The following is a 15,263-nucleotide window of genomic DNA, read 5'->3' as shown; positions in this document are numbered from 1 at the left end:
GAATTCTTTGTACATTGGGTGTTCAGTATTAAAATCCGATGTTCCTGCTATATTAGCAGCTATTAGTTGTTGGTTTTCAATTTGGAAAGTGATATTCTCTCTGCCATAAGAAGGTGTCCTTCCTCGTCCTCTTCCCCGAAGAGGTCTATACTCGGGCCTCATATCCTGGCAAAAATTAAAGAAATTATTAGTTCAAAAATTCTCTAGTGAGAAAATCAGGGAGACTATTATCTATCCCTTTTTTATAAATTATTTCAAAATCAAATGGTGTTAATAAAGCTTGCCATCTTGCAAACATTTATTTAGAAACATCATGCTTGCAATCTTTATTAAAGATAAATCTTGCTGCTTGGCAATCAGTTTTTATTAAAAACTTCTGATTATATAAATCAGTCTGAAATTTTAATACACATTTTGTTATAGCAAGGATTTTCTTAGCCACAGTAGCATAATTCTTTTGGGAGTTATTCTATTTTTTCGAATAGAATTGAACAAGATATTCTTGTTTATCAATTGGAGAACATTGTTTTAATATTCCACCAAATCCAATATTTGAGGCATCAGCTTCAACTATTTTTGCCCAACTTGGATTAGCAAGTGTAAGACATGGAAGATTATTAATCTTCTGCTTAATTCGTCTGACTGATTTACTATGATCATCAGTCCATGCTTTTGAATTTTTCTTTAATCTTTCATAAAGAATTGAAGTATCCTTAGCAAGATCCTTTATAAAAGGAGAAATGTAATTAAGGCTTCCCAGAAACCTTTGGAGTTGTGTCTTATCAGTTATGACATCAGGAAATTTAGATGCAAACTCAATACTTTTTTGGATCGAAACTATTCTTCCATTTTAAATATTATGACCTAAGAATCATATATTGGTCTGAAAAAGGCCATCTTTGGTTTAGAAATGACTAAGCCATTTTGAATTATGATTTTTGTAAAAAGATTCAAATGTTTTAAATGAATTTTAATATTTTTTAAAAATACTAAAATATCATCAATATAAATAATTATAAAATTTGTATAAAGCATGAAGATATCATTCATTATTTTTTGAAATTCAGAAGAGGCATTTTTCAAACCAAAAGGCATGACATTCCATTTATATTGACCCATTGGGACATTACAAATAGTTTTATATTTATCAGACTTAGATATTTGAATCTGCCAATAACCAGATTTTAAATCAAAATTTGAAAATATAATGGCATCATGCAATCTATCAAATAAATTCTTTTTATTAGGGATTGAATATCTAATCCACTTTAAAATATTATTAATGGGCTTATAATTTATAACTAACATTGGAACTCCTCGTTCCTGTTCAACGTGTTTATTAACATAAAAATCAGTACATGACCGTTTAGACCTTGAAGGTCTTGTAACACCTTTTTGCGGTAAAGAATCTATTTTGCATTTTAGATACATATCATGTATAAAACAGATCCCATTATTCATATAAGTAAATTTTTTACATATTCCAAGATAAAAGGTGAATTTATTAAAGTAAATGTATTTATCTAAAGTTTTTACACAATAAAAATATTCCCCAAAACTATGTTCTATAATTGCAGTTGTGACCCCTAGGGTGTGTTTGGTATAACAAAAAATATTTTTCCATGATTCAGTAGTAATCTTACTCATTTTCTACTTTGTAAAATGGGAATTTCTTCGTACCAAACACACACCCCTAATTTGTACACATACAGGCTACAGCAAAAAGGATTTGATTTAGGCAAAGCAGGAGTCTGAGATTGATTGGGTTTCCGGTATGGACTGTCGCCACGCCTCCCTTGGCCGTCGAACGGTAAGAATTTTATACCTGCGCAAGTTGTCGTCGTTTCTTCCGCGCTGCGCTGCTTATGATCTTGCATATAACATTTTTCAGTTGGAAGAAATTCGTCAAAAGAGAGCAGCAGAGAGATTAAGCAAAACCTCTTCTGGACCCGATCTTACCAATATCCCTAATGGTAAGCTTTAATCTTCTGAACCCTTTTCTCTTTTCTTCTCCTCATCTTAATTATTATTTTTATTTTTGGCCAGAGGTTGTGGGGATTAAAAGATCTGAGAGTGCAACTCGACTATCAGAGGTCTCAATGTGCACTTCTCTTCTGTTCAATTTTTTATTTCCCCCCCTCCCTATTGTGAATGCTTAATTGGCAAACTGCAGAATGATATGAGTGGTTTAGTTTCTCAATTGAAACAAATTCAAAAAAATAATGCAGAACTGGATGAAGCAAATAGAGCACTGGCCTTAAAGGTATTTTTTTTTTCTCTTATAGAATAATTTGTCAGTGTATTAATGAATATCTCTCATGGTTCATGATTTCTTCTATAATTTTGCTTGTTCAGCTTCAGACAAAAGAAGCCGAGAACAACATGTTGCAAAAGCGTCTTAATGATCTGGTAAATGATGCTGTATTTATTCATTTTTGTCATAGGGAAAGGATGCTGTTTTTTGTGATAATTCTACAACGGAACCAGTCATGTAAATAGCCCACAGATAGATAGAATGGGTACTTCTGGAAAACATTAGTTATATGATCAGTTATTGGAAAGTCATCAATTTTCTGAATGTTTTTAAAGAGTTTATGGAATTCTACTGATCCTTGAAATCGAAAATGTCCCTTTTTGAATTCATAGAAAGTTCCAGCACTAAGAGAGTACAGGATATTACATCTGCCAGAATAGAATAAAGCTCAACTCTGCTATGAATCTATAAAATCTAGCGGTCTCCCGTCATCATACATATTCTCCAGATTACACCATGTAGCTAAGTTACATGGATATTTAAATTTCAGCACCTGTATAGGAATTTCTTGGCCCGCAAAACACCTCAAGTTTCTTGCCCTCCATATAGCCCTCTGTATGATTTTCAGCTTCTTATTTCCTTTGAAATACATCCAGCTGCAGAGGAGATTCTTACTGGTTGCTGGAATGACCTGTTTGATCCCAAAGATAATGAAAATGAGATGCCAAAGGTGACCAATAACCTCAAAATATCCATCATGAGCCAATATCCAGCTGATACATATCACTTTGTAAGGAATTTTGGCTTCCCAATTGATCCTCCAAGGCAACGAAAATTTTATTGCAGGATTGTACAGAGAAAACACCATTTCTTTGTCCAATCCATAGCAAAGAATCCTCATTTTCAGCATCTAGTGATACCAGACTTAATTTTTGCAGCAAGGTAGCCATCCTTCAACTTCCCAATCAAAATAACCCCTTCTGAAGCTCAAACACCACTCGTTACCACATCTCTGTTACGCCACAGTAACATCTGATAATGTCCCTTTAATGATTGTTACTTTAAACTATCAACAAGTATTGGGAGTGAATATAAGGACTTTGATGAAGTATGATGTAAGCAGTGGACATTGTTGCTGTTAGTCATAGACATTGGAATATGAAACAAATATCATTACCTTATGATACGGTCTTTATCTCATAATCTAGCACTATTCTGTTTATACGTGGATGACGCCATGATGCTACAAATTTACTTTAAATTTAAGATATTAGTACATCAATAGTACTTAGTTGCTCTTTCACTATTGAAATACTCCCTCTTTCCCATTTCATGTAACACTCTTTTCCTTTTTAGTTTGTCAAGAAAAGGAATATCACTTTTTTATATTTAGGAACAATTTAACTTTAAATTTTCAATTTTACCTTTTATAGCCACACAAATGCATATGACTTGTTTAAATTTCAAAGTCTTTCTTCTCTCTTTCTTAAACTTCGTGTCTAGTCAAAGATCTTTACATAAAATGGACTGAGGGAGTATGTCTGCACATTTGGATCCTTTTCCTTAGATGATAAACCACTCTGAAATTTATCTTATCATTCACTCAAAGGAGGAAGAAAAGGGAATTTAGGTAAGATTTTTGAGACCTCTTTTCAGTAGATGGTGCCTTCACTTACTTTTCTTTCGAAGTGCAGGAGCAAAATACTGTACCTTCATTAAGAAAAGCACTCAAGGATGTTGCCATGGAAAAGGATGCAGCAGTTGTTGCACGAGTACGCATCATTTCTACTACCATTCCATAGCTTCTTTCAGCCTTATATTTGCTCTATCTTCATTTTTCATATGAACCCTGTTATTCAAATATAGGAGGATCTTTCAGCTCAGCTTCGTGCAATTAAGAAACGTGTGAAGGAAGTAGAAGAAGAACAATATCGGGTATGCATATATTTTCTTGCATTAAAATGAGTTGTCGTGGAATGGTATACCTTAATACATTGTGAATCCTTTTGGGATTAGGCTGAAGAGGATGCAGCATTGCTAAGAGCAGAACTTAACTCATTACAGCAGCAAGCAATGTCCGGTCCTGTTAGTGGTGTAAATCCAATGAATTATCCGCCAGATCATATGCATGTTATGGAGAAGGAGCTAGCAAATCTAAAATCTCAATTAGAGGTACATTGTTTGTTTATCTTACCTCATAAAAAAAAAAAGGTACATTGTTTGTTTATGTTTTCTGGATTCTCTCTTAATGCTTTATTTTATTTGCTATACCATTTTAAAATTACAGCAAATGACCCTGTTGAGGCAACAAGAAAGACAGCAGTTAGTGGAGGAGCAAGCGCGCATATCTGCACTAACTTCTCAAAAGCAGGATTTGGAAGAGAAGCTTGCTGTTATGTCCAATAAGGTCTCAGGTATTTATCATTCAATTTTGTTAGATTTGAAGTGCCTAGCTTTTAGAATTAGTATAAAAGTAAATACAAGCACTACTGTTTGTTGTTATTTTTGCTGAACCATGATACATCCCGAATAAAGGCTTAAGGAATTTTTGGATCTTTATTTATGACTTGACTGCTTGCTTACTTCTAACTTTTTTTTAAATATCAATAGGAATTTTTCGGAGCTGAAAGTTCATGGGAATAGTGAAACTACGTTATCCACATTCAAGTTATACACATTATTCTATAAAAGTTCAAAAAGTCAACATATTAAAATGCTAGTTCTTTGTGAAGATTAAAAGGCCTCATTGTGATGACGAGAAAATAATCAGTGCTATTTTTTCATTTGCATATGGAGAAGTTAATATTTCTTACTCAAAAAGGGCAGCCCGGTGCACTAAGATCCCGCTATGCGCGGGGTCCGGGGAAGGGCCGGACCACAAGGGTCTATCATACGCAGCCTTACCTTGTATTTCTGCAAGAGGCTGTTTCCACGGCTCAAATCCGTGACCATCTGGTCTCATGGCAACAACTTTACCAGTTACGCCAAGGCTCCCCTTCGTAATATTTCTTACTCATCGGGGAAAAATGATTTGAAGTCAAACAAATTCATAGGAAATATTGCACTGTGTACGAGCTTGTTGAAAGGAAGAAAAATTTTGTTGGAAAAATTCTACTTGATAAGAAGATACTCAACTGGCTTTGCTCATCTTAAGACTAGCATTTGGGGGAATTGGAAAAGTAAGTCGAAAATGGAAAAAAGAAAAAATTAATTGTACCTGTACAAGGTCTTTTGAAACTTCAATAGATGTGGAGATATGTTCTGGTTGAAGTAGTGCAGGTTGATCAGGCCTGAGATTATCTAGGACGGAGGATGGAGGGTAGTCAGACATTGGAAACAAGATCTAAAAGGTTATTTAGAAAGGAAAGCGATAGAATGCTGGAAATAGCTGAAAATATTGAATTGTTGGTATAACTATTTCTTTTCTGGCCAGCAAATAAAGGCAATGGCTATTGGATCATTATCGGGGGAAAAAGAGGGAGAAAAGTCCTTATCAATTTTTTTTTTTAAACTTATCAAAAGAGGGAGAAAAGCAATGGCTATTTTATTAGTTCAAGAGATTTATCCCAAGATTAAGGAAAAGAAAGACTTCGGAGGAAAAGGCAAAATAGTAGTTATAAGCTCAAAAATTGGGTGTGCACTCAACAATGTCAGAAGAGTCTATGTGGATTGATGAAGGTTATTATCCAATAAATTCATGTCAATCAATAGTAATAGAAAGTAATGTAGGTCATATTGAAGCAAGTGAGGGGGGTGCAAACAATGTGAGATTAGTACAGTCACTACAAAATTTAGGAAGTGAATAAGAAACAAGAATCACCGAAGATAGTTAACTAGAAATCATTTGCGTTATATGAACTTTGGTCTTGTATTTATTATCTATCATTTAACAACCAGTTGGCTTTCTCGTGATATCTGTTGATCTTTTCTGTATTTCTGTTATGTGTATTACAGATGAAGTCACCGGAAAGGCATCCCAGAAGACATTCTCGGGGGTAATCAATGTGTCTGCAGTTGATAATATTTTTGAACGTTTTAAATTTGAGTTTTATTATGTTTTTCTGTAGACAAGGAACATGCTCGTCCAGTGAGATTAAAATTGTTGTTTTTTAAATCATGCCGCTAAATCCCATTGTGTGTAATTGCCCTGTTGACTCAGTTTTTGCTTTGTAAAACTGTTCCTCAATTTCATTTTTGTTTCTTTTGGTCTATTTACCATGCTAACTTTCTAGCTAATTCCCTTTATCCTTTTGGCCCCTTCAAAAAAGTTCCGTTGTACTTTGGTAACTCTATGGTCCAAGGGTTATATATTATAACGCCTGTTCAAAACGAGATTATGTATTATAAAGTTTTGGTGGAATGATGTTAGTTTAAGGTCTTATTCCACCCTTTCAGGAAGACAAGGGGAGGCTTGAAAAGCAATTACATGATATGGCTGTGGCCATTGAAAGATTGGAAAGTAGCCGGCAGAAACTTCTAATGGAGGTAAAACCTCTATCTGTCTTTCTTTTTCTTCTCATTTTGTTATGTGAAATTGGAAACCATTCTATTCTGTTGTTTTCAGATTGATTCACAATCCTCGGAGATAGAGAGGCTATTTGAGGAAAATTATAATCTCTCGTCCGCTCATCAAGAAGCTCTAGGGGTGGCTGTGCAGTGGGAGAATCAGGTATTTTCAAGATCTTGAAGTTAAATGAGGATGAACAGATGGTGTGGTGCCTATGCACATTACTTTGCAGGATCTTTAAGATATTCTTCTATGTAATTTCTTCCGTGTCCTGCTTCAATAGTGGTAAATCATGCTTTAATTTCGCTAGACCACATTGCATGGTTCTACTGTAAGTAACTGCTGTTATCTCTTATACCTTACTTTTAACATAATCTTCGATTGTAATAAATAGGTGATGGATTGGTACTTACCAAAAAAAAAAGGTTGTTGGATTGGAGGAAGGGAACTATGAGTGCCGTTTCTCTCATAAGGTTGGAAATAAAAAAGGCGAAATACATAAGCAGGCCCTTTAAGCTGTCCGTAACAACCAAACAAACACCTCAACTGACCCATTTACCATTTAGACACTTCAAGTGGCTATTAAGTGTATCAAGTAAACACATATTGCTGATGTGGCATATGCGTGTTTGCTAACAAAGTCTTGGGTGCATGAACTCATTTTTTCAGTAATCAAATCAAAAAATTAAAAAAAAATTTAATTAATTACAAAAAATTTAAACAAAATTAGAAAAATTTGCTTGAGTGCGTTGTTATGCATCTTTGTTCTTCATTATCTGGTATTAAAACGATGAATTGATCTGCATTTAATCCTTGCCATTGCTCTAGACTTCAAATTTGGAACGAAGTCTTCGATACCCATCACAGCTCTTGAAATTTGAGTTCGTGTTCCATCGTTCTTCATTGTCCAACATCGTGGAAGAAGCTGGGTTGTTTTGATCTGAAAATTGGAGGTCGAAATTGATTGGGTGTTTGAAACCTTTGTTGAAAACTTCTTTGTGAAACGGAATCTGCGGATTTAGGTCGATTGGAGTTGATTCGATTGGCTTTGGTTCGAAATTTTTGAAGTCTATTCGAAGAAGACAACGACTGGGTCTTTTGATTTTGTTGTTGCTTGTAAAAATTGGGTATCGGGGTTTGATATCAGTGTTGATTAGAGTTCTCATTTCAAGTTTGGACTCACGTGGTGAAGTAACAACTGAGATTGGATTAAAAAATTTGAGCAAGTCGGAAGAACGCCGAAGAAAACTGCTATATTCTTCTACTCTTGTGTTCTTCAATTTTTGAAATTGGGCTTAAAGTAGCGTAGCTTACGTATCGCTCCTCAATGTGTAGTCAGTAGCTACATTTAATTTGTTGGGACTTGGGATGAAGGTGGATTTGGAGAAAGGGGATGGGGGACGCTGACAGGTCAAAGCAAGAAGATGAAGGGGGGAGGGGGGGTGGTGGTTTGGTTAAAAGTAAGGAAAAAGATTTTTTTTTGCTTTAAATGTATTTCGTTTTTTTTAATTCAAATTACACGTGTCGTTCTTTAATTGGTTCATTTGACACGTCATTAGCAAGTGTAACTCACACATATGGTTTGCTGCACTCCGGTATTTACTTGATACACTAAATAGCCACTTGAAGTGTCTAAATGGTAAATGGGTCAGTTGAGGTGTTTGTTTGGTCGTTAAGGACAACTTAAAGGGGCCGTTTATGTATTTCGCCAATAAAAAAGTATGGATAATTGCATAAGTTACTGGGAAGAACTAGGCAAATCAGTCCTGCAACTTGTTAACCCTTCTCAAACCCAATAGTCTTGGTCTTATGTGTCAAGAAACATCTGTTGATTGATATCAAACTTTGAAGCGCTAATAGTACCATTGACAAGAAAAAAGATGTCTAACCTCTCTTCAAGTCAGAATAGATCATCCCTATTATTTCACCCTAACTTTCTTTACATCCTCCTATTATCTCACTTAACAGGCAACAAACCCTTAAACTTAACCAAAAATATCCTCTGTTTGCTTTTTCAGCTTTTTCTAACGGAGCATCCATTTATCACGTGGACTTCATGTCTCGTTTCTTGTTTTCCTTTTTTCCCCCCACAATCTCTTTAAAGAACAAAACCAATTGCTGAATGAAATATTTTAGCAAAACTGTAACACCTTCAATAGTTTCTGGCTCTAAGCTCTTTCTCCATCGAGGGATCAGGAATGAGTCTTTTAGTTCCAAACTGCCCGATCAAAACCTTCTTCCCATACAACTTCTTGCATCTCTTTGTTAGTAGCTAAATTAAGACCAAACTCACCATACTAAGTAAGTCAAGTTTTCTGGGTATACGAAGGAAAAGAAGAACATATTCTGGGCTTTAGCTTATAAATTGAATAATGGTTTCATTTTTCTTGATAAAGTGCATGTCATATATCTGTAAGGTTTATTACATGATTTTCTATTTCTACAGTCTCATCTCGATAGTTTACCCTTTCCCGTTCTCTCTCTCTCTCTCTCTCTCTCTCCTGATCTTTCTTTACATATGAGGAATCTAGTGACAAGGGTTGGATCTGAGAGGTTTTGAATGTAAAGAGAAGAAAGGGTAAATTTTTGGAGAAGGTATTTAGAATTCCTGGTTTAGTGTCCGGCCAATTAGTCTTTGAACTGTTTATTGGAAATTATTTAGAAGAAGAAAAGACGAAGCAATGCACGTAACGAAAGAGAGAATTCTGTTAGAAAAGATGAAAAATTAATGGTGGGGATAATTTTGGCCAAGTTTTGAAAACTTTAAGGATGTGGTTTGTTAAGTGGAATACGAAATGAAGTTAGGGTAGAACTAGGGATGATATTTGGTCAAATACTCCTTTGGCTACACATGATTTTCTTCCTTACTCCAGCATTAGCTGTGCTTCAGCAAAATTCTTATATAGAACGACACTCTCATTTATCTAACTTCTGCCTTTAGATGAAATCAGTTGGTTGAATGTATTTCTTTCTTTGGTGAATGAGATTGTTTTCTTCAAATTTTATAGTAATTTATTACACCCACAGTAATGTAGCTCCAATGTTCCGAATGGTTTTCTCTTTTGGTCAAAGGCATTATTTTTTTGAGGTACTCCCATGCAGGTCAAAGATTGTCTCAAGCAAAATGAGGAGCTTCGTGCCATATTAGATAAGTTGAGGACAGACCAAGCTGCAATAGCAACTGCAAACAACCTAATCCAGCAAGGCGTCTCAGGATCTATCAAAGGCAGCAAAAATGAAATTCAAGGCACACAATATGCTGAAATCTTCTCCATCAAGGTAATTTATCGAAATCTTTTTCATTGTTTATAGAATATTGTTACCATGTGCTATCTGAATTTGAATCTGGTTCACTTATATCTTGAAATGCTATAGGCAATTGTCACCTGTGCCGTGTACATTCATTAGGTCAAATAGCAATCATGAGGATGCATTAGAACCTTAATAAAAGAGCTACTCTTTTCATTCGTGCATGTATACAGCAACTTTTGAATAGTTGGTTATGACACAGCTTTTTTTCTCATTGATGTCCTTCCAATTGGTTATTCGTTTAGAGTCAGCTAGCTAAAGAGCAGAGCAAAGCAGAAGCACTGTCTGCTGAAATCTTGCAGCTCAATGCACGGCTCCAGCAGGCCACGCAAGCATACAATAGTCTCACTCGCATGTATGCATCTAATCTCGCTTAGTCTTAAGCTTGTTTTGTTCTGTCTTCCAATTGTTGTTTTGTATGCTTCTGATAACCTTGTTATTAACTACCATTTAAATATTTTCCAGCTATACACCTGTTCTAAGGAACATCGAGAACAGTCTCGTGACGTTGAAGCAAGATGGCTCGGTTAGAGTCCTGTAATATTGAATGGAAGTGGTTTTGTGAACTTGAGCCAACAATCACATGGCGAATGGGCAATGAAGGCACAAAAAAAAAGGAAGAAAAGGAAAAATCATTGTATGAATTATTTGACACTTGAGAAAATATTCATTATTTTCCTTCTTGTAATCGCGGATGTGGTTTTTTTTCCCGGGGCAATGTGTTCTATACTATTTAGTTTATGTATACATAAACTTTAGGGAAACTACCAGCTATGTCCATTTATAAGTAGCTTATTACAAAAATTGGCCAATTCATAAAATATTACTAATATTAGCCAAATATTACCAATATTAGCTAATTAGCTATTTGTAGTAAAAAAAAAAAGGGTTAAATTTTTGCTTTATTTTGGGTGGGTGTTATTAGAATAGATTTGGTGCATCTTAAGGAGTTTGAATCTCAATTTGGGGATGATTTGGTGGATTTTTGAGGTGGTTTGAATTAAAAATTCGAAGTAGAAAATGAACATGAAAAAATGATGTGTATCACACTGTATATTACATATGTATTATATTTGTATCAAATGTCTCACATGTATATCTCTGTGTGAGATATATGCTTAATACATGTGTCGTAGAAAAAATTGAATTCGATTTTAACTACGAATTTTGATACCAAATCAGTCCAAATCACATGTTATCTTTCTTAAATTTTGTATATTGACTCATCTATAAATTTTTAATGAATTTCAATCAAACCCATTGAAAATGACCTTTTTTGCTTAGATTTTTGGAATCTTTTATATATATATATATATACACACACACACACACAAACACTTGTATTTCATCACCTTATTTCCTACTTCATATATGAAATTTCCTTTTCGTCTTACATCTAATGTTGCTAACAACGCTTAAAAATATAAAAGGAGATCATTGCGTGTGATTCTTGGAGAGAAAAAATCTTCTTTATTTGGGTTTCATTTTTTATATGTGCTTAGCTAGTTTTGGTAAGTTTATGATTAATGGCTAGAGATTAGTAAGTTGAGACTTATTTGGAATATTTTTGTAAGATTCCCTAAACTTTATTGTTCAACATGGGGAATAAATAGAAAAACGTGAAAACTATTCATTACTCTCTCTATCCCAACTCATATATCAGACTTTCCTTAGTATGTCCTTAAAAAGAATGTCATATTTCATATTTAGAAACAATTTAATTTTAAACTTCTCCGTTTATCAGTAATGAGATGATTTATAACCATACAATTTTTTATGGCTTGTTTTAGATCATAATTTTTAAAAGTCGGTATTTTTTTTAAACTTCGTGTTTAGTCAAACATTGCTAGCAGGTTGAGAATGTGTGTGTATTTTCGTGAAGTTCATTTAGTCTTGTTTTCCCCTTTGCTGGATTTTTGCTTTCGTGTTAAGGGGACTCTCGTTCTATTCTTTTTTTTATTTGAGATATCAACATTCTCGTCTGTTTGGTGACACTAAAAACAGAAATCAACATTTTCATGAGTTGTAGAGTGTAACAGTTTTTGTTTAGTTTTATAGTTGCTAATGACTAGGGGTGGCAAATAGGCAGGTCGGATCGGATATGAGCGGTCGAAAATAGGTAATGCAAAAATAAATAAAATATCTAACCCGACCCATATATATTACGGATAGAAAATGGGTTAATCGGCGGATAATATGGATATCCATGTTATCCATGGCTTCTTAAATATGATTAATTTTGGAGAATTCTTAATCTCCCAAACTTGAGGAACTCCAAGTTTGAGTCTTTGCGAATGTAAAAGTTAAATCCATTGGTTATCCATTTTTTAAGTGGATAATATAGATCTTATCCATATTTGACCCATTTTTAAAAGGTTCATTATCTAACACAATTTTAATGAATATTATAGACGAATAACTTTTTTTTTAAATCTATTTTGCCATCACTACTAATGACAGTAGGTAAGCAAGTTCAACTAAAATAAAAAAATCAGATAACTTAATGTAACAAATAATTGATTGTGTATAAATATGATGATCACCATAACAAGTTGTGATATTGGCAAGATTTGTCCTAACAACAATTACGGTGATTTGTCAGGATTTTTGGTCAAATCCTGGATCACCAGAATTTGGACTATAAATCCCGACATATTGCCATAATTGACCACCAATATTTGTCGAGTAGACGAGTTAATTTTTGTGTGTCACCCTTTGCTCTCCGATAAATAGATGCCGCGAAACTCCCTTTTCGTGAGCATTTCTCTAACTTCTTTACGAGTATCGATTCGATTTAGGCTTTGTGTAACGATCTAATCGATCGTTGAGTTCTAGTACCCCGTTATGTGATTTGAGAACTTGAGTAGGTTCATATGATATTTTATAACTTGCATGTATGATTGGTACAGGTCTCGGAAGGTTTCGGGAGTGGTTTGAAGCACTTAGTTCCTAACTAAAGGCTTAAAGTTAAGAGAGTTAACCAAAGTTAACATTTTGAGTAAACAGACTCGGAATCATGATTTGAAAGTTCATAGGATAATTTTGGACTTATAATTATATTCGATTTAGCACCCGAGAGGTTTAGATATGATCCGACACTATTATGAGAAAGTTGGAACTTGAAGGTTTCTTAAAGTTCTTAAATTTGATTTGCACCTTGATTCTTAGTTGTTATGTTTTCGTATGTATTTTTGAGTTTTTGGATAAGTCCATGTAGGGTAATTGAACTTGTTGGGATGGATTGGAGGGAACCCGAGGGGCTCGGACGAGTTTCGGCACGGTTGGAGCAAGTTTTTTTGAAAGATTTGAAGTGCTGAAACGTGGTTTTCTATAATCGACCTGACTTTACAAGAGAACTGATCGCAATCTGTAAGGAATATGGAGAAGATCCAAAAATAAAAGTTGCATCTCTTTTAATCTAATTTCTATAATTTCAAATTGTTTGCTATTTCGATATCTGTATGAAAAGTTAATAATTGATTCAGGGAAGGAAGGGCAATACTACCATTTCTGAAAATATACACTAAATTTTTTCGCACTTGTGTATATAATCTCATTTTGTACTTGGACTTTATTTTATTATTTTGGGAGCTAGGGAGCTCCGATTGAGGCAATTTTTGAAGTGATTTTCACCTAAGACGAAGGGGTAAGTGATTCTCACTCAAATATATGATTATAACATGAATCTATATTGATTATGCCTTAGAATCAAGGATTTAACAGAGGAAAAGAAAGTATTTTTTACTTACAAGTTAAGAAAGTATATGTTAGGGTATTGAACATCAATTTATACTCGGATTTAGAAACTACTCATATATTTTTGACTCGTGAGGTCATGGGTCAAGGAGCTCCGACCTTTATTTCGGGAGTTGACCATGTGGGTACGGACAAAATTTTTGTTGACTTTTGAGATTTTTTAAAGATCGAAGAGTTGTCATTTAAAATTGATTTCGATAGCTTTATTTGATTTCCTTGAGTGCTCTTTGGGCTAGATAAAGCTCGTGTGATGGATTGGAGCTAGAAAAGGAGTATTTTGAATAATAGAGTTAGCTCGGATACGGTAAGTATCTTGCTTAACCTCGACTTGAGGGGTTTTTCCTCCTAAAATAGACTTATGCTACATGCTACATGTTTGGGGATGATGTATATGCGAGTTAACGAGCGTATATATGGATACTAGGATTGTACCATGCTTGGGTAGATTTTAAGCTTTTTTATGCCTTATTTTGATATATGTTCTACGTGTGACATGCTTTTATTTGAGCATCACTGCTCATGTTAAAGATCATATCTGGGCTTTTGGCATTTTATTTGAGTATGATGGGATAAATATATGTTGGATTATATGTTATAGTCGCGGTCATACATTATGCAGATACATACACCATGCATATATACATATGCATACCCCACACATAATTATTCCTCTTGTGCATATATATTTCATCATACATGTCAGTCTCTCCTCTATATGCACATGGTGAGGATGCGACTGCTATTGGAACGATGGGTGTTTTTGTTCGAATTGATATATATGTATGGTGAGGATGAGAGGGACATTGGCATGATGACAAGGCGGGATATATATATATATATATATATATATATATATATATATATATATATATATATATATATATTAGTTTTTGCCCTGTTAATCTTCATTCACTTCTTTAAATAAAATAGATAATTTAAAATAAGCATGCGGTGAATTATACGAACTTAGAAAGAAAAAAGTACAAGCTCAAATTTTTAAATGGAAAGCTTATATACTGTCGATATTTATTATTTCATAAAGCGCGATCTTACCAATCGGTGAAGTTGGACGGATATCCTTCATTTTCAAGGGAAAAATATTTCTTTAGCAATATTATTTTCTATTACTTGCATCACTATTATAATTTTGTACTTGTACATAATCAACGAATTGGCATAACCTTTTCCTATTCAATGCTTCTAATATATCAAATATACATTCGGTTTAATAATTTTCTTGTTCGTGATATTTCAACAATAGATAGTTTAAGCAACATCAACTATGGTTATAAATGCTTCACATCTTAAAGTTTGTCCCATGTCTTTAATAAATTATAACCTCTGCTTTTCTACGGCTATATATATATATATATCACAAAATTATTATCGAATGAAAATAGTATTTTGTAGAAGCTGTATAGAAATTCAATCAATAAA

General features: G+C 34.0%; 1 protein-coding gene across 1 annotated transcript; it reads left to right on the top strand.

Moving 5' to 3' along the window:
• The first annotated feature begins 1,638 nt into the window (after positions 1 to 1,638).
• Positions 1,639 to 10,834, top strand: LOC107774975 (uncharacterized). Its single transcript, XM_016594636.2, has 15 exons — positions 1,639 to 1,810; positions 1,892 to 1,973; positions 2,047 to 2,093; positions 2,174 to 2,263; positions 2,356 to 2,409; positions 3,949 to 4,026; positions 4,121 to 4,189; positions 4,271 to 4,426; positions 4,542 to 4,668; positions 6,209 to 6,249; positions 6,650 to 6,739; positions 6,819 to 6,923; positions 9,864 to 10,040; positions 10,316 to 10,425; positions 10,536 to 10,834. Exons 1-15 carry the CDS (start codon positions 1,775 to 1,777, stop codon positions 10,609 to 10,611), a joined length of 1,338 nt encoding a protein of 445 aa, XP_016450122.2. The 5' UTR covers positions 1,639 to 1,774; the 3' UTR covers positions 10,612 to 10,834.
• Positions 10,835 to 15,263: the final 4,429 nt, after the last annotated feature.

Source organism: Nicotiana tabacum, chromosome 15 (genome assembly GCF_000715075.1).
Source record: "Nicotiana tabacum cultivar K326 chromosome 15, ASM71507v2, whole genome shotgun sequence".
Taxonomy (NCBI): domain Eukaryota; kingdom Viridiplantae; phylum Streptophyta; class Magnoliopsida; order Solanales; family Solanaceae; genus Nicotiana; species Nicotiana tabacum.
Note: the sequence above shows the minus strand (reverse complement) of the source record. Positions and strands in the feature narration are given on the sequence as shown.

What these genes read in the sequence shown, in the direction of transcription:
- LOC107774975 (XM_016594636.2), top strand. Translation starts at nt 1,775, where the DNA reads ATGGACTGTCGCCACGCCTCCCTTGGCCGTCGAACG. An exon ending in CCTCCCTTGGCCGTCGAACG is followed by an intron (nt 1,811 to 1,891) that starts GTAAGAATTTTA and finishes AACATTTTTCAG; the next exon opens with TTGGAAGAAATTCGTCAAAA. An exon ending in AAAAGCGTCTTAATGATCTG is followed by an intron (nt 2,410 to 3,948) that starts GTAAATGATGCT and finishes TTCGAAGTGCAG; the next exon opens with GAGCAAAATACTGTACCTTC.